Source organism: Marmota marmota, unplaced genomic scaffold, assembly GCF_001458135.2.
Source record: "Marmota marmota marmota unplaced genomic scaffold, marMar, whole genome shotgun sequence".
Taxonomy (NCBI): Eukaryota; Metazoa; Chordata; class Mammalia; order Rodentia; family Sciuridae; genus Marmota; species Marmota marmota.
In genome coordinates this window covers 5948143-5967777 of record NW_026000243.1, presented here as the reverse complement: position 1 = coordinate 5967777, position 19635 = coordinate 5948143, and the positions used below count along the sequence as shown (strand labels likewise).

The 19635-nt window shown below is 38.4% G+C and overlaps 1 protein-coding gene across 8 annotated transcripts in view; it reads left to right on the top strand.

Annotated features, from left to right (window-relative positions):
- Arhgap32 (Rho GTPase activating protein 32) overlaps positions 1-19268 on the top strand; it is a 296976-nt gene extending 277708 nt beyond the window's left edge. For all 8 annotated transcript variants that reach the window (XM_048796188.1, XM_048796187.1, XM_048796185.1 and 5 more), the window contains 8 exons: positions 2724-2831; positions 3113-3258; positions 3811-4006; positions 5642-5787; positions 7461-7532; positions 9461-10339; positions 10996-11978; positions 13260-19268. In XM_048796188.1, the coding sequence (XP_048652145.1) occupies positions 2724-2831; positions 3113-3258; positions 3811-4006; positions 5642-5787; positions 7461-7532; positions 9461-10339; positions 10996-11978; positions 13260-15512 (4783 nt within the window). In that variant the 3' untranslated portion in view covers positions 15513-19268. The remainder of the gene's footprint in view (positions 1-2723; positions 2832-3112; positions 3259-3810; positions 4007-5641; positions 5788-7460; positions 7533-9460; positions 10340-10995; positions 11979-13259) is intronic.
- The last annotated feature ends 367 nt before the right edge of the window (positions 19269-19635 follow it).

Genomic DNA, 19635 nt, shown 5'->3' with positions numbered 1-19635 from the left:
CCCCTCCTCCCACTTCTCCTCTTTCTTCTTTTTGTTTTTCTTCAGTACAGGGGTTTGAATCCAGGAACACTCTACCTCTGAACTACATCCTCAGTCTTTTTTATTTTTTATTTTTTCACTTTGTTTTAATTAGTTATATATGACAATGGAATGCATTTATGCACTTTGATATATCATACATAGATGGGGTATAATTTCTCATTTTTCTGATTGTATATATTATAAAATCACATCAGTCATGTAGTCATATATGTACATAAGGTAATAATGTCTGTTTTATTCTACTATCTTTCTTATCCCCATATCTCCTCCCCTCCCTTCACTCCCCTCTACCTAGAAGAACTCTGTTCTTCCCTAGCACCCCCGCCCCCCTTATTGTGAATTAGCATCCACATATCAGAGAAAAACATTCGACCTTTGTTTTGGGGGATTGGCTTATTTCTTTTAGCCTGACATTCTTCAACTTCATCCATTTACCAGCAAATGCCATAATTTCATTCTTATTTCATATTGCTCCCCTACTATCTATGTAGTCTTTTCTATTAAACATTAGGTATCTTTCCTTCAACATATTATATATTGAATACCTATCTGACTATATGTTTTTTTAAAATATTTTTTAGTTGTCAGTGGATCTTTATTTATTTATATGTGGTGCTGAGAATCAAACCCAGTACCTCACACATGCTAGGAAAGTGCTCTACCACTAAGTCACAACCCCAGCCCCGTCTATATGTTTTTTATATATAATTTATTACCTATTCAGTATGTAACCTCTCTAAAACATGAACTTCTTAAGGTCATGAATTCTGTCTTGTTTATCATTATATTTTCAGAATAAAGCCTTGAACGTAATAAGTGTTTAATAATATACATTGCATGTGTATTTTATATGTTTTGTACACTATATATTCAGTTGCATGATACTATATATGTGTGTATATTGTAGATCCTAATATTACCCTCTTTACCTGAATCTATATTACATAACCATAGTAAGCCCAACCTGAATTATATATATTGCTTATTATATATCTATTCTACTCTACAATATATATAATTTTTTGTTACATACTTCTCATTTTGTAATATTATAATTATAGTTTCTTCTGTATAATTTATACGTATGTGTCCTACTTTATATCTTTTGATTCAGGCTTTTAATCTAAGATTTTAACACTTACATGTTTTAATTCCTTAAATGTTCTTGAAAAATATGATTTTAAGTGTTCTTTCATGTTCCCCTAATTTGATATTTGATCAACGTACTACTGTTTTTTTTTTCCAATTTTGAATATTACTATGAGGATCATCCATTTACATGTAATCTAGACTTTTTTTCAGGATAAAAAGCTAGCAGTGCAATTCTGAAAACCAAAGTATACTAACATTTTTATTATCAATATAAAACAGTCCCCAGTTGTATTCCAGGAAGGTTTATGCAGTTTCCACTCTCATCTGCTGAATATGAAAGTGCTCACTTCATGGGGTCCTGACTGAAATTCTCCATTAACTTTTAAAAACATCTTTATAATCAGATGAACTAAATAGGTATCTTTGGTTATTTTAATTTTTTATTTCTTACATTGTCTTTTAGACACATTTCTTAAAGCTTCCCACCTCTACATAATCTCCAGGCCAGGTCACTTTTCTTTTCTCTTTTTGTGTTTTTTTAATTTTTATTTATTTATTTTTGGTGTGTGTGTGTGTGTGTGTGTGTGTACATAAACTTGCCAGGGATTAAATCCAGGGGTGCTTTACTGTATCACCAGTCTATTATTATTATTAATTTTTTGTTTTAAGACAGGGTCTCACAAAATTGCTGAGGGTCTTGCAAAGTTGCTGAGGCTGTCCTTGAACTGGCGATCCTCCTGCCTCAGCCTCATGAGTTGCTGGGATTTCAAGTGTACACTACTGTGCCCAGCTAGGCCAGCTGTCTGTGTTTTTTATCTGATTATATACAGGAGGGACAAAAACTACCATAGATGCTGTTGAAGGAGCAGGCAGTTTCAATCCATGCTGACCTTGATTTGAATCCTGTCATTGCCACTGCTTGTCTGTATAATTTCAGGTTAGCCTTGACTTCTCCCTCCCTACAAAGGAGCTGGGAATACTGTATGTGATTAGACTATGAGAATTAAATGAGATTCCCCCTGACAAAACAGGGTTCCTAGTCCCAAAGCTATCTTCCTGCTCCTCCCAAGTCCTTGTTAGGCCCTCCAGAATCTTTGTGGCTTATATGTAGACCAAAATTTTACTTTCATTGCTGTTTCTAATAATAAAATCTTATATTTCTGACTTTCATTTGTTTGTTTTTAATAGTTTTAATCCCTATCCATTTAGATATAGGGACACTGAGATGTGATAACTGATAGATAATATTTGTGTGTGGTTGCTCAAAAATTCTCCCCTTGATGTCTGTTGGAATTTTTATTTTCGGCCTTTGAAACATTTTTTTTTCTTTCATGGAAGTATTTAAATCCTTTCTTATTAGTTGTCTATTGCAAGTAAATATTATATCTTCAAAATGTCCTTTGTTCCAGAAAATAGCTTTTGTGGAGAATTCAATTCTAATAATATTTGAACTTAGTAGGCAGCAAAAAATGTGCTTGGGTTTGTATGGTCTCTTTCTATTGAAAATTTACAAATCAATTAGTGGCTTTTATGCTATATACTGCTCCATAAAGTCTTTGTCTGTTAATATGTTGTATTTCATTTTTTAGAACACTGGAGTTCCTGATGAGGCACTTGTCTCTTCTTGCGGACTACTGTTCCATCACAAATATGCATGCAAAAAATCTAGCAATTGTCTGGGCTCCAAACCTGCTTCGGTAATTTGCATTGACTTATGACCTTTAATAGAACTGATTGTTTTAGTTCTATTACTAGAACCAAAAGTGTAATTCATCAGTGTTTGTTAAGGAAAAATTTAAAGAGGAAGGCAAATTATTTCTTTTATTAGCATCTCCCCAAAATAGGCATATGGGGCTTAGCTAAGTTACTATAAAAGTATGATTTCTTTCTCTGATTTGCCTGTGATTTACACATTTTTAAAAGATGTTCTTTATGACTGTTCTCTTTGTAATTGATGGCAATGTTGTTTACCTCACAGATCAAAACAGATAGAGTCTGCCTGTTTCAGTGGAACAGCTGCTTTCATGGAAGTAAGGATTCAGTCTGTGGTTGTTGAGTTCATCCTCAATCATGTAGACGTGCTCTTCAGTGGCAAAATCAGTGCAGTCATGCAGGAAGGGGCAGGTATGACACAGATTTTATTTGCTCCTGGAAACATGTATCTAAACTTCTAAAAGATGGAAAACTTTGTATTGCTTGTCTCAATTAAAATATGGCATTAGAAGACAGCGAATTTATGTCCATTTTTCATAATGCACAAATTGAGTTATTTTGTGTGAATACAATGAACACTATATATCAGACCTATTGTGATCTAAGTTCATGACGTATAAAACAAGTCTTGGCACCTTTTATTGATGTATATTAAGGTACTTTGTGGAACAGAGAAGAAAAATTTCTTCCAAAACTAAAAATGCCTTTTGGTTATCTTTTAAGAAGGGAAAATAAATTATTAAAGAAGGTGTGTGTGTGTGTGTGTGTGTGTGTGTGTGTGTGTGTGGCTGTGGTCTGGTTATGTCATTTTGTGTTTCTCTCTGGATATAAAGTGCTTTGATTATTGCCATTTAAAAGACCTGAAGGAAATATGATACAACACTGATTGGCAGATAGAGGATAAACAGGTTGATACATGCTAAAATTGTTGACTACGTCATTTCTTTCTTTTTCTTTTTGAAGCTTCTCTGTCAAGGCCCAAATCCCTGTTGGTATCCTCTCCATCCACCAAGCTGCTGACATTGGAGGAAGCCCAGGCAAGAACACAGGCTCAGGTCAATTCTCCAATTGTAACTGAAAATAAATATATTGAAGTAGGAGAAGGACCTGCTGCACTTCAGGGGAAATTTCATACCATAATTGAATTCCCACTTGAAAGGTAAAATTTATTAATTCCTATTTAAGAATGTGATTTTCATAGCCATGTGCTATTACTTCCTTTTAGTTTTTTCTTTCTGAACATTTTGGAGGTGCTAGGGATCAAACCCAGGGCTTTGCACATGCCAGGCAAGCACTCTACCACTAAGCCACATTCCAGGTCTGTTTCACATTTAATTTTGTACTATAGTATTCACATATTAAATTATGGGCCAGTCCCACAAACCCTGTTTATCTGAATGTGAATGATGCTTAACACCTCAAAGGGAATGATAAGAATTAGTTTTGCAAAAGCATCACAGAATGTCATAAAAAAAAGTCATTTGGGCAAAAATGGTGCACTATTTATGTGGTGTGGATTTTTCTCTCCAAGATACGTGTTTTAGAAATTTGTTTAGAAGTAAGCTGTTTTGGAACAGTTTATTCAGAAAGTAAGTGGATAATGACTTGCTTGAAATTGGTTCCATGTTAAGGTTCAGATAGGTCAGTGGTTCTTAAAGTGTATTCTCTTGACCAACAACACCAATGTCACCTAATAGCTGTAGTAATCGATTACTCCAGCCCCATTCCAAGCCCACTGTACCAGGAGCTCTAGGATAAGTCCTTTGTCAAGCTTCCCAAGCAGTTGTGATGTTTTCAAAAATTAGAGAACCACTGTAGTGTGCCCTGTCAGTGTCCTTTCCAGCTCTGAAATTCTCTGTACCTCTAAAGAAATGATAATAACATGATTTCTGTATCTTCTTTACTAGGTTATAGTAGGAAGATTAATGTATGTAAAAGTTATTTTTGATGTCTCTGCTACTCCTTTGGCTATTGCACATGAATGTAAGGATCTCACTTCTCTGGATGGGATTGTACTAATAATAATGCATTAGAATGTTTTTTTCCCATATTTTATTATACTCCTCTAACTTCCTTTTGCTTCCCATGACTAAAAGAGCAAAAAGTTGAGACATACTCTTAGCATCTTGGTTTTATACTTTAGCTCCATAATTTACTCAAGATCTTCCTTATAGACTTGCATTTAAAAGAGTAGATACTGGGGTGTAGATAGACTTGGGTTTCAAACCTGACTCCATCACTTACTACTTTTATAACTTTAAGGAAGTTACTTGAATGACTAATTTCTTCACCTGTACAATGAAAATATGATTATATCTTAATATAATTATATCTGATTTAAAGGAAATACTATGTATAAGGTGTTAATGCAGTGTTTGGCATTAAATGTATACTAGTTTTTTCTTTTTTTGTTCTTATTCTCTCTACTCATACCTAAAATCATTTTATTCAACTGTGTTTTATTTTTGGAGGTCCGAATAGTTCTATTTGCATTTGTGTCTTATTCTCACTTCGTTGCAGCTTGTGATGTTGGCTGTAAATATGAAGATATGCATAAAAACGATCTTTGTGAAACTGGTTACTAATAAGAAATCTGCTCCTTTAAGTTCCATTTCATGCTTTAGCTGCACTGTGTTGCGTGTACCCTGTAGAAGGAGGGGGCTTGTTTATTCTTTCAGCTATGCCTCTCCAGGTTGTTTGGTTTGTTTTGTTCTTTCTACTATTTGTTCATTTTTTTTCTATAAGATAGACTCTTGGCTGTCTTAACATTGATTAATTATTTTCTGTCTCATAGAAAGAGGCCTCAAAATAAGATGAAGAAATCTCCTGTGGGCAGCTGGCGTTCATTTTTCAACTTGGGGAAATCATCATCAGTCTCTAAGCGGAAGTTGCAGCGTAATGAGAGTGAGCCTTCAGAAATGAAAGCTATGGCTCTCAAAGGTAAGTGCCTTCCCACAGCACTGTTCTGTGGCTGGCAAGCATTTTGTCTACTAAGTCCCCTCTACTGCCTAGTGATAACCTTTTGTTTCTCTGGGCACGTTCTGCATGTGTTGTTATGATAGGCTATCCTTTAATATGTGCACAGTTGTGTGGTCCAGGTGGATTGTCTTCGTGACCAATTCTTTATCACCAACTTGAAATCATATGAATACAAAGAGGGACCCAATTTCTTAAGGACACTATGTAGATTATATGTAGGATGAAGTGATTAAAAATTCAAGCATATTGTAACATAGCTTATATATTATTAGTAATAAACAAATACTGCTGTACTAGTTTTTTAATTGATATTTTTGTAACTTTAAAAAATGACAAAACTATGTTTCAATATGTCTTTGAGGTTTATATATCTTATAATCAAAGAAATATAGTTTAAAATTCATATTCTGATAATAGCTTCTGAATCTAGAAGGGATTTTTTTCTTAAGTAATGTTGGCAGTGTAATGTTCAGTTCATTTAATTCATCATTCATTCAGTTTGTAGTCATGTACCAAGCGTGTCTTAGGTATTTTGATAGCAGGCCCTACAGATAGAAAGAAAATTAAGGTAGCATACTGCCTATAGCATCTTAATTGGAAAGTCCCATGTATAAGGAAATAAATTTCAGTGCATAATCATAGCTATTGAAACAGTTTTGTATAAGATATTTGTGATAGGCATTGTCTGATCTTTTGGGGCAGGGCTGGTAGTAAGAAAGATAACCGTAGATTTGAATATTGAAGAATAAGTAGGGATTTCACCTAATCAACAAGGGTCTAAGAATTGGGTTTCAAGACATAGGTGCAGGGTGAGAAGAGAAGCAGATTACAGACACAATTCTGAAGAAAAGCAATCATTAAAGGACTATAAAAGGAAGAGTTGTCATGAGAATAGAGTGAGAAGTGGTCAGGAAAGTAGGCAAAGAACAGGAGGGTTGGGTGATATCTCCATTAGGGAGAAGGGGCTGAAAATGGAAGTGCCCTCAATGCTACCAATGGATGAGAGAGGATGGAGGTGTCTAGCAAATAAGATTCACCATATGTAATTGAAATTACTATAAGTATTTCCTAGGCTAATTGTAAAAGACTAGTACAAATCAAGTGACTTAAAACAATAGAAATACATTCTTTTACTGTTGTCAGCAGGGCTGTGCTCCAGGGAAGAATCCTTCTTTGCCTTCCTTGCATCTTCCTGCTCCTGATGGCTCCTGGCATTTCTTGGCTTGAGGCAGCATCACTCTGTCTCTGCATCCATCTTCACAGGGCTTTCCCTGTGTTTCTCTGTCTTCTCTTCTTGTAAAGACTTCAGTCACTAAGGGTGGGGCCACTGTAAGTCTAATGTGATATCATCTCTGGGTATCATGTTGGTCTTTAGGAAATACACAAGAAAAGTCTTTTAGTTAATCTCTATGCTCAAGTTCATAATCCTTTAGAAAAGAGAGTTGAACATGGGACACCATTTGAGAATAGTACAACACTTTATATAAGAAGATGGTAAATTGAATGTGACTCTCAATCTGTACAGCCAACCACTCTTGGAAATTTAAGCATGTGTTAGGAAAAACACTGATCCCTTTAACTGTATAATATGCGGCAAAATTAAAATTAAACACTTTTTGGTTTTGATTCTTCAGGTGGCAGAGCAGAAGGAACCCTTCGCTCAGCAAAAAGTGAGGAGTCTCTTACTTCTCTTCATGCAGTTGATGGTAAGACTGAAAGAATCAATTGTTTTATTCCATGATAGCTTGCATAAGAGAACATGAACATAGCACTTGGGTGTACTTTATAAATATATACTTAATAAATAGACTATTGATTATCATTTCCAAGAATTCTAGTATTTAGTATTGTTCAGATTACAGTTCTTTGCTGTTCTAATATGGCAGCAGTATTTTGGCAGGATTACTATTTAAATGGCTAAAATGTTTTAAATTAACCATTTATATTGATTAATGCCTTGTAAAAACTGGGATTTCAACTGTCTCCTTCTTTAACTTTCACAAGTGGGAACAAAATGTTTGCTACAAAATATAAAGTGAAGCATTTTGATGTTTAGACCAGTTGTCTTCCAAATTGCTTAACCTGACCTTAAATTTCATAAAGCAGATTGATTATAGCTGGTCTCATTGTCCCAGGATAATTAGCACTTGGAGAAGCAATGTAAAATGGATCTGTTTAAAATCGGGACCAAGATTTCATGGTAACCATGAAAAAGGTTTTGTTGCAATGTAACTTGACAAACAAAACTAAAATATTAAAATAAATGTGTATTATATTGTTTAGTGAAGTTAAATTATAGTTGCAACTATTTACTAAACCAGGAATTATTCCAACATTGACTTGGAAGAAGGTACAATATTTTTTGACAAATGTAAGAACTTTATTTGATCTTTGATTTGTGCCACAGATTATAAAGAAGGCCCTTTCTACAAAAGTAATCAAAAACTATATCAATTTTCCAAGGGCTTTTCTTAATCTGTTGATATTCAGATCATGTGCTTTTCAAGTATCCCTGTATCATCATCTTGATCAATTTTCTCATCTTCATTTATTAACCTTTCTAACTGCCAGATCTTCATTGACCAGTGATTTTCCTTGTGATTCATAGTGCTTCCACATCACTCTATCTGAGTGGCTGACAATCTTAGAAAAGTTCTCCAAGATTTTTAATTAAACTATAGTCAGCATAATCTATGAAAACAATGCAATGGACTAAGTTCATGTCAAGTGGAAAATAATATTTGGGTCAAGATTATGTTTTTAAGTGGTAGATATATCAGTATATATATTTATGTTAAGATAGCTTCTCACTTCTTTTTTTTTTTAATTTTTTATTGTTGGTTGTTCAAAACATTACAAATTTCTTGACATATCATATTCCACACTTTGATTCAAGTGGGTTATGAACTCCCACCTTCACCCCATACACAGATTGCTCACTTCTTATATTACATTTTCACTATGGCAATTAAAACTCTCATAGAATAAGTGGTTTCATTTTTACCAGTTGGACTTTTAGCAACATCATAAAATTGCATAATACTACCACTCCCCAGGACTCTGCTTGAGAAACTGAAGGCCTAGTCTTATAAATAAAAAAAAAAAAATGAAATTAAGTGTTCGAAAGGAATCATTTAAGTATATGTTAATGCTATTTAATCAAGATTTTTTTTTTGAAATTTGGGTAGCATAGGATATTTCCTCCAAAGAAACAACCTTTTTTGCTATTTTATGTCCAAAATGCTATCTAAAGTGATTTATTTTACCTCACAAGTCATGTGTGAGGCTAGTGATACAATAAGACACAAAGAAATGAAAAACTTGCCCAGAGTCACACAAAGAGTCAGTGTTGGACCAATAACAATTCAAGAGTCCTGGTCCTTTTTCTTATCAAAACCATGAAGCACTGCATTCTCCCTCTGATTATATGAAATGTGCTTGCTATTTAGCATTTGGTTGGGGAGTTTTGTTATTGCAATGATCTGTGTGTCTCGAGACAATTTACAAAAAGAAAATGAAAAGTTGCATTTTCTTACCTAAATGGTGAGTTACTGCTATACCAAGTAGGTGGCTTCTCATGGCATTATATATCCTGTGACATTCATACTTTGACATTGTTGTCCATTTTTACTAGGTGATTCCAAGCTCTTCCGACCCAGAAGACCCCGATCTAGCAGTGATGCCCTGTCTGCCTCTTTTAATGGAGAAATGCTGGGGAACCGCTGTAATTCCTATGATAATCTGCCCCATGACAATGAGAGTGAGGAGGAGGTAGGGTTGCTGCATATCCCAGCTCTCCTGTCTCCTCATTCAGCTGAGGATGTTGACTTGAGCCCTCCAGATATTGGAGTAGCCAGCCTGGATTTTGATCCAATGTCATTTCAGTGTAGTCCCCCTAAGGCCGAATCAGAATGCCTGGAGAGTGGTGCTTCCTTTTTAGATTCATTAGGATACTCCAAGGATAAACCATGTACCAGTAAAAAGGATGTAGAACCAAGTGGTAGCCAGTCTCAGACTCCAGGAAGCACAGCAAGTTCTGAACCTGTCTCTCCAGTTCAGGAGAAAATGAGTCCATTCTTTACCCTGGACCTGAGCCCAACTGAAGAGAAGTCATCCAAATCATCCTCATTTACTGAAAAGGTCGTCTATGCTTTCTCTCCGAAGATTGGACGAAAATTAAGCAAATCGCCTTCCATGAACATATCTGAGCCGATTTCAGTGACCCTTCCACCTCGGGTGTCAGAAGTCATCAGTACTGGCTCAAATACTGCAGCTCAGAATGCATCATCTCCAACCTGGGACAAAAGCACAGAAGAAAGTGATATCACAAATAGATCCCCCACCCAAATAGTAAAGATGAAAACAAATGAGAGAGAGGCCCAAGAAGGATGTGAACCTGAAATCCAGCCCCTGGACCAGGTAGCTGCTGAAGAAATAGAGTTGCCAGGGAAAGAGGAGCGGTCTGTCTCAAGCAGTCAGAGTAAGGCTGTAGCTTCTGGACAGACTCAGACAGGTACCGTTTGTTTTCCTCCATTCTTTCTTTAAATTAAGAGGGATCTTCAATCTTGTAAATCATCTGTGCCTTTTAAGAGAGAATTTGCTCCACAGGTAGCCTTTAATCCAGGAGAATGCTTCTCTGAGCATTGGCAGATGGCTCAAGCCCCACATTAAAGTCAGTCAAACAAAACTCCCCAAAGAGCTTGTGGTCCTGCTTCAGACCATCACAAAAGTCCCTTACCTGTATGGACAGTGAGAATTCCTTGATAATTTTTTGTACAATTTCATAGCTCTTGAATCAATTTTCTCTTCTAATGAATATCATTATTGTAGCCTTACAAGTTAACAGCCTATACCATCCAGTGTGAAAACCAGCCTTAGTAACAATCCATAAGCCTTGAAGCTTGTGTTCTAAGCAATCTTTTCTGAGCCCCCTCCCCATTTCTGTAGCAATTCAAAAGGAGCTTACAACCTTTAAGCACTCTTAGTTTTCCTTCCAAATGAGATGTATTTTCTACAGCATTTGCATGTGGGATAGAAGATCATGGATTGCCATTTTGAAATATGGAAGGCACCTGTTTTTAAATAATCAAGTGGGGAGTGTTTGGCTTTCCGTATAGGATAACGTAAGCTACCTTTTCATTCTCATTTTTTTTCCCAATTTCCCACTAGGAGCAGTTACCCATGACCCCCCTCAGGAGCCTGTTCCTGTCAGTTCAGTCTCTCTTATCCCACCGCCACCGCCTCCGAAAAATGTCGCCCGAATGTTGGCGCTAGCATTAGCTGAGTCTGCGCAGCAAGCCTCTACTCAGTCACTGAAGAGACCAGGGACTTCTCAGGCTGGGTACACAAATTATGGAGACACAGCAGGGGCTACAGCTGAAGATAAACTGCCCAGTCCGTACTCTAGTATTTCTCTAGATAAGGCCTATTTCCAAACAGATCGACCAGCAGAGCAGTTCCACCTCCAGAACAATGCACTGGGAAACTGCAACCAGCCTCTCCCAGAGACAACAGCTGTTGGGGATCCTACTCATACCAAGGTAAATGAATCTGGGGAGCAACTCCACCAAGTAGACTTACCAGGAAACCATCTACATCGAAACTATTTATCTGGGGACCCAGAAAAGGCCAGAATTACTTTAGTTCCCTTAACAGACTCAGAAAAGTCTGATGATCATGTAGGTTTCCCTGAAGACCAGGCTGGGAAGACCACTGTGGCAACCATCCCCTTCGTAGAGCAGGACCAGTCTGCACTCCATTTCTACAGTGGGGATCAGTCTCCTGCCTACCTTGGTGCAAGTGTGGATCAGCCCCATCACCCTTCAGAACTTGCAGACCAATCTTCCATGCCTTCAAATTTGCCTAGAGACAAAAGCTGTCCTCTTTCTGGGTCCCCTGAAGAGAATACCAGCACAGCCACCATGACTTACATGACAGCGACTCCAGCAACAGCTGAAATAAGCACCAGGGATGCCAGCTGGGCTGTGAGTGAACAACCCACTGCCACTGGGTTTGCTGTTGCTACCCTTCAGCGCACACACAGAAGTCATCGCCCTCTCCCCCCGCCTCCTGCCCAGAGGACCACAGAGCAGCTGCCAGTCGCGGGGCAAGTACAAGCTGCAGCCAGTATAGGACTGAATGATTCCCACAAGGTAAGAAGAGAGAAGGTTGGTGAGATGAAATATGCTTTCCCAAAGGTATGTCATTTTTCAGCAGGGTGTGTTGTTATCTTTGATAACAACTTTATTTGAATACAACATAATTTTTAACACTTATGGCAGGTTTCCATGAAATACTTCTGGTTTGAAGTTAGGGTTCTGCCTTTGCCTGGCTGCTGCAGCAGTTACTAAATGACTACAATTTTATACCTGGTACCTTTTCTTCCTACATTTCTTTATGGTTATACAAAGGGATAACATGAGACAAACTGGGCTTTAGCTGTCATGCATGTGGGGGTTTTTTGTTTTTTGTTTTTTCCCTTTTGGAAATCCATCACTGACTCACCGTGACTTTGGGCAAGTCATGTATGAGTACGCTATGCCAATCATTCCCATGTACTCAATGAAAATGCCTCACTCTGAAGATATCTCTGCCTGTTTTAGAAGTGTAAAAGATTTTAGTACATTAGGATTTTTTGTTATTTTTCTCAACCTTAACCAGCAGATTGCTCCATAATCAAGTATGTATTTTGAAGAGAGAGTGTTATATACAAAATGCTAAAAGTTGTCACACAGGTTTTTTTTTGTTTGTTTGTTTGTTTGTTTTGTGGTCACCTTCAATTGAAAGGACTTAAATTCTTAAATTTCTGGTCCTTCCTTGGAGGATGCTAGTTCTAGCAATTACTTTTCAGAGAGAGCTTATTTGCTTATTTCTGTGAGGATTGTATTTGGCCTATGGGTCCACAAATGAGTTGGTCAAAGGTAGGGAGAGAGATAACCTCTGACTTGAATGCCACCTTGGACAAGTCACTTTTGTATTTTTCTCTGTATTAGGGGTTCACAACTTCTCTCTATGTCCAACTGTGAACCACTTCCAGATGATAGAATCAATTATATTTATTGAATAAAGTGTTCTTGATGTTGAGACTAAGCTAGAGCAGTAGGGCAAATGTTTATTTTTAAGCTTGACAGTGTTATTTGACAAACCTTTCGGTCTTCACATTAAGACATCATCATAGGCAACCTCCTCTCATATTTAAAACCCATCACAAATGGAGAAAACCCTGAACAGTTCTCCAGAGATGGTAATATACCAGGTAGCAGCATAGGCTCTTTTTCCTGCCAGTGGGAACAGGTCCAGTACAACTGCATGGCTTGGGAAGGTTAAAGCTGCTGCCTAAATAGCCTCAGTTTGTGAGTTACAAATTAATAGCATTTGATTTCATAAGGGGAGTGTAAAAAAAATGGACTCATAATATTTTCATCTTTGAATAGGTTCACGGAGTAGTTCCAGCTCCAGAGAGGCCACCTGAACCTCGAGCCGTGGATGACCCTGCACCCATCTTTGTCAGTGATAGCTGTGCAGCTGCTGCTCAGTGTCCTATGGTTACTACTGCTCTCCAGCCAGGCCTGCCTGAGAAAGTGCGGGAGAGTACCAGGGCCCCACTGATCCACATGCGAGCCGAGTCCTTCCCTGGGCACTCCTGTGGCTTTTCTGCACCAATGCCCCCCACCAGAACAATGGAGAGTAAGATGGCTGCCGCCATGCACTCCAACAGTGCAGATGCCGCTAGCAGTTCAAATTACCACTCCTTTGTCACTGCGTCATCAGCCTCAGTGGATGATGTGTTGCCTTTGCCACTGCCTGTCCCACAACCTAAGCATGCTTCTCAGAAAATAGCTTATTCCTCCTTTGCTAGGCCTGATGTCACCACTGAGCCCTTTGGTCCAGAAAACTGTTTGCATTTCAATATGACTCCAACCTGCCAATTCCGTCCCCAGAGTGTACCTCCACATCATAATAAATTGGAGCAACACCAAGTGTATGGTGCCCGATCAGAGCCACCAGCCTCCATGGGTCCTCGTTATAACACCTATGTGGCCCCGGGAAGAAACACGTCTGGACACCACTCCAAGCCATGCAACCGGATGGAGTATGTTTCTTCTTTGAGCTCCTCAATTAGGAATGCTTGCTATCCTGAAGATATTCCACCATACCCTACCATCCGGAGGGTGCAATCTCTCCATGCTCCCCAATCTTCCATGATTCGTTCTGTTCCCATTTCACGAACAGAAGTTCCCCCAGATGATGAACCAGCCTACTGCCCAAGGCCCCTGTACCAGTTTAAGCCATATCAGTCCTCCCAGGCCCGCTCAGATTATCATGTAACTCAGCTTCAGCCTTACTTTGAGAATGGACGGGTCCATTACCGCTATAGTCCATATTCCAGTTCCTCTAGTTCCTATTACAGTCCTGATGGGGCCCTGTGTGATGTGGATGCCTATAGCACAGTACAGTTGAGGCCCCTTCATCGCCTGCCAAGTCGTGATTTTGCTTTCTACAATCCCAGGCTACAAGGCAAGAACTTGTACAGTTACTCTGGTTTGCCTCCACGCCCGCGGACCAACATGACTGGCTATTTCTCTGGTAATGACCATAATGTAGTAAACATGCCTCCACCTGCTGATGTAAAGCACACCTACGCCTCGTGGGATCTAGAGGACATGGAAAAATATCGCATGCAGTCTATCCGGAGAGAGAGCCGTGCACGGCAGAAGGTGAAAGCGCCTGTTATGTCTCAGTATGACAACATGACGCCAGCTGTGCAGGATGACCTGGGTGGGATCTATGTCATCCATCTGCGCAGTAAATCAGATCCTGGGAAAACTGGGCTTCTGTCAGTGGCAGAAGGAAAGGAAGGGCGGCACCCAGCCAAGGCTGTGAGTCCTGAGGGAGACGACCGCTTTTATAGGAAGCATCCAGACCCAGAGTTTGACAGAGCCCCCCACCATGGAGGGTATGGCAGTATACAGGCAGAGAAGCCAACCCTCCCTCAGAAGCAAAGCAGCCTTAGGAATAGAAAGCTTCATGACATGGGTTGTAGTCTCCCAGAGCACAGGGTGCATCAGGAAGCAAGCCATAGGCAATTATGTGAATCAAAAAATGGGCCACCATACCCCCAGGCAACTGGCCAGTTAGATTATGGGCCCAAAACAATTCCAGACACTTCTGAGCCAGGCAGCTACCATAATTCTGGAGGGAAATACACCACAGGGCAGGAGTCCTTAAGATTGAACCACAAAGAGGTGAGGCTCTCCAAAGAGCTGGAGCGGCCCCGAGCCAGGCAGCCACCTGCCCCTGAGAAACACTCCAGAGACTGCTACAAAGAGGAGGAGCACCTCACTCAGTCAATGGTCCCACCCCCTAAGCCAGAGAGGAGCCATAGCCTAAAACTTCATCATACCCAGAACATGGAAAGGGACCCCAGTGTGCTGTACCAGTACCAAACGCACAGCAAGCGCCAGAGCAATATGACTGTTGTGTCCCAGTATGACAACCTGGAGGATTACCACTCCCTGCCCCAGCACCAGCGAGGAGGCTTTGGAGGCGGGGGCATGGGAACATATGTGCCCTCTGGTTTTGCCCACCCACAGAGCAGGACATATGCTACAGCGTTGGGTCAAGGGGCTTTCCTGCCCACAGAGTTGTCTTTGCCACATCCTGACACACAGATTCATGCAGAATGAGCCCCGGGAGCAATAGAGTTGAAGCAGCCTCTGCTGGACAGTGGACTGTTCTATTTTTTTCAATAACCAAAAAAGATTAAAAAAAAATCTACAAAACCCCTGACCACGTTAAAAAGAAAATATAATAAAAGTAAACAAATCACCATCCTCCCCGCCCTTTCCTGCTTCATTACCACCTCTTTCATCTATAGACTGTGTCATTTTTGTCTTTAAAAGAGATCTGAGTGATTGTAAAGCACTGTGTTGAAAACATAGTAAAGAAATTTGTCACAGACCGTACTTGCCATATAGGGCTAATTTATAAGAGCCTGAGGACTGCCTTTAACTGAATTTAAATTTAACTTTGTCTTTTCTTCTTAGCACTTGCTACCTAGTTCAGAGCAGTTTACATCTATTTCCTGGTGGGCTTTTGCATTTACTGTTATGTTCCTACGCCCCCATCAGTGGCTGCACAGCCTGCCCACATGGACACTTCTTTCCATTATCACTTCATTCGTCTTGACCGAGAAGGGGCTTGTGTGTTAAATTATTTTTTTAGCCATCCTATATTAGTAATTTATTAACTTTTGGTTGTATGTTAAATTAGAGTGGAGAAAACTCCCTTATCTTTCAGATAAGTCAGACAATTGGAGCATTATAATTAAAACATAAAGAAATTAAGACTTTAAACATTCAGTAGTCTCTTCACAGTGAGCAAGCTCATGTCACTACAGGAGGGATTTTTCAAGTTAGAATTTAGGGAAACATCCTAGGCAGAAGAATGTGAAATTCTTATTGTCAATTAACTTTATTAACACCAGAAAGCTGTATCATTGCTTTTAATGTGATGCCTGACTGCAGATTCCCCCCACCCAATAATATTTAGTAAATTGAGATTCCAGTAAAATGTTAACAGTACTTGTTCTTCTAAATTAGCAACCTTTTCCAATTAAAGAAAAAAATAGCGTGTTATGACTGTTTTCAGGAATATAGATTTATGTGATAATTTCTGTTTCTAAACCAGAGTATATGTTCCCTAGGAATTCTTACAGTAACTGCAAATTATCTGTACTGCATGTCATTGTTGCAGTAACCACCAAGTACACAGCCCCATGTCACCAGTTGGAGTTCCAGCAGCTACCATAATGTTCTAAGGAGTCACTCAGTATATGCTTACTCTGTATTCATATGATCACGGTCTTACTGTAATTATCATCTACACCAGCATTTCAGGTATAGCTCTTTATAACTCTGTAGACATGTTAAACATGTTTAATATCTAGGACTTTCTTTTGAAAGTTCATTCCTTATCAGAGTAGGAACAGAACATCTCTCTAGCCTAACTCTACTCTTGTTTCCCAGCCCACCCACCACAGGTCCACCAGACTAGCAGAACAGTCCTGTATTTACTGTGTGAGCTAAGATTGTCATTCCATTCCATAACTTGTGATAATATTTGAGTTTTATACATTCACATATTGTAAATGTTCAGTTTATAGAATACACAGGAGATTTTATTCCATTTACTGGATGATTGCTGCTCTGGCTTTTTAGAACTTGGAATTATCTTTTATTTAGAGCAAAAGAAGAAATCTTTTAAGAGGCTAAAATATGCTGCTATTATTGCTGTGAAATTGTGTAAAGATTAGGATTCATGCCAGTCCTCTTTTTTTAATTTAAAAACATGTGATTACATTTTAGGGGTTTATATTTAGAAAATGAAAAATTTCAGAGCAACATATTTATATATGAAAATACTCTATAAGGTTTTCTTTTGTTCCCCAGAATTGATCAGAGGGATGCAATAAAGACCAGAGTAAAGATCTTGAAAAAACAATATGTGAAATGTCTGTAGAAGTTTAGGCCTTTACATTAAGAGTGCAGGCCCAACTGATGTTAGAAAATGTTTATGTTAGGAAACCTGAGAGGATGCTTCCATTTGGCACACAAACACATTGGGTGCTACATTGAAGAGTTGGATCTCTGGTGAATATGCAGCACTAATTTTTTTTTTAACCTTATTCATCTTTTTATCAAGTAGGCAATCCCTTGCTCCTTGGAGATCATACCAGCCCTGAAAGTTCTCACCAGCAATCTGGATGTTAGCAAGAGGGGGCTGGTGTAACTAGTAGACACATGGCTTCAGTAACTGAGGGCCCAGAAAGAAGTAGTGAATGAAGTCCAGGCCAATTTTAATATCTGTGGATTTGTTGTCACACACACATTGTTTACTCCTGAAACTAAAATCAATTTTATAAATATGACATTTAATTCCTCAGAACAACTTCTTTATTAATAATGTCCTATGGGTTTGGAAATATCAGGTAAATATTTTGAATATAGAATAATGATTCAGATTACTGGTATAAGTGTGAAACACAAACTTTAGAGAAAGTCTATAGTTTAGTTAATTATGTAGCAACAGCTTTAACTTTGGATTCAGTTATTTGAAAGACTTTGCCCACATCTTTTCCTTCCTAATATGTGGGGTAGAAATCAGATGGCAAATCACTGTGAGCCAGGTTACCTCAGCATTGTTCACCTTTGTGTGTGACTTCACAAATACAGTAATTGAATGTTATTACTTTCAAATGTTGACATGGAGCATTATGATCAAGGAAGTGGAACTGCCTTATGCATTAAACCCCTAATTTATTGAGCCATGTCTCCAGATTTTATCTTTTTGAAAAAAACTCTGATTCCACAGTTCAGTTTGATTGAGATAAGTATTCCCTGGATGTCTGGCTAGGGACTCTAAGAGTCCCAAGGATGCCATATTCTTTATAATAAACTTAATCTGAGCCTTATTTCTTACTGTATAAATTTCCTTTTCATTCACATATTTTAAATGCTCAGTTTGAAGAACTCCCTGGGATGGTCCCAAGGGTAAGGCCTGCACAATTCCTTAGGAAGGCAAAGCATTTTTAACTATTTAGGTCAGGTTGAAAAACTCTGGAGCTACTTCTGTGAAGAAGAGGGACCATGAACGTGAGTTGGGATAGAAGAGTGGGTATCACATTTGAAGCAGAAATAGATGCTTATGATGTATATTTGAAATTTGCCCCTTTAGTTCAAGAAGGAGCCTGTAAAATCCATTTATCTGTTCCATCCCTTTAGATCACCTATTCAGTATGTTGGCAAAGTATGGTCTGAACAGAGAGTGCAAGGAAATGAATAAGAAAGTCAAAGTATGTCAGAAAGTTTCTTCCAAATGGTTAGAGGCATGTGAATTGTCAGTACTGTGTAATGGAAATGTCAGGAATGATGTATTTTTAATATGTGCAAGATAATGTTGGTGTCCACAGAGGGTCTTTTTTTCTTATCTGCTTAGTACTGTTCAAAGAATAAAAATGATTGTTTTACAGTTTAGATTCTGAGATAGCAAAACCTGATTTTTCAACCATGACCTGCATGAGAGAAGCACCCTAGGAAGTCTTAGATCATACTTTTGATTTCTTTAATTTATATAGTGTTTTTTTATGTTTTAATATTTTTGTGAACTGGTGTAAATTGTTAATGCATATAAGCTTGTGTATTTTTGTAAATAGTTTTGTGATTTATTTCTTGCCCCATATGTAAATATTTAGAGTCTCATTTCTTCCAAACTTATTTGAAGCTGAGTTGTGGGTTTGGGGTTTTGTTTGTTTTCTTGTTTGTTTGGGTGGGGGGTGGGGAGAAGGGATTTTGTACTTGGAGATGGAGATATCTTGTGGTTTAAAGCAAATGTCCCATGAAAGCAATTCAAATATCAACAGAATTATTTCAGGTTAAAACAGACTTTCTTGTGTATGTGTTTCTTTTTTGATCTTACATGAATTATAATTGATTCGCGATTAATTTGGGATATTTGAACCAGAAGACAGATATTTGTATGACATAACCTCTTATACCAATTATTTGAGGAGGGATCCTATTTCTGTCTGTGCCACAATCCACTGCCTGACTAAATTCCCCACAGCTCCAACACTTAACTCTTCAGAACTGGAGAGGCTTCATGATCTCTTGTGGAAAATTCAGGCAAATGTGATGCCCCTAGGGCTCTTAGGAATATGTGCTTTTTTCTGTGGCCTGGCACCCAGTGTGCTGACCCAAGGAGGTCAAATTGGCCTCTGAACTCAGAATCCTCCGAAAGGGTGTCTGAATA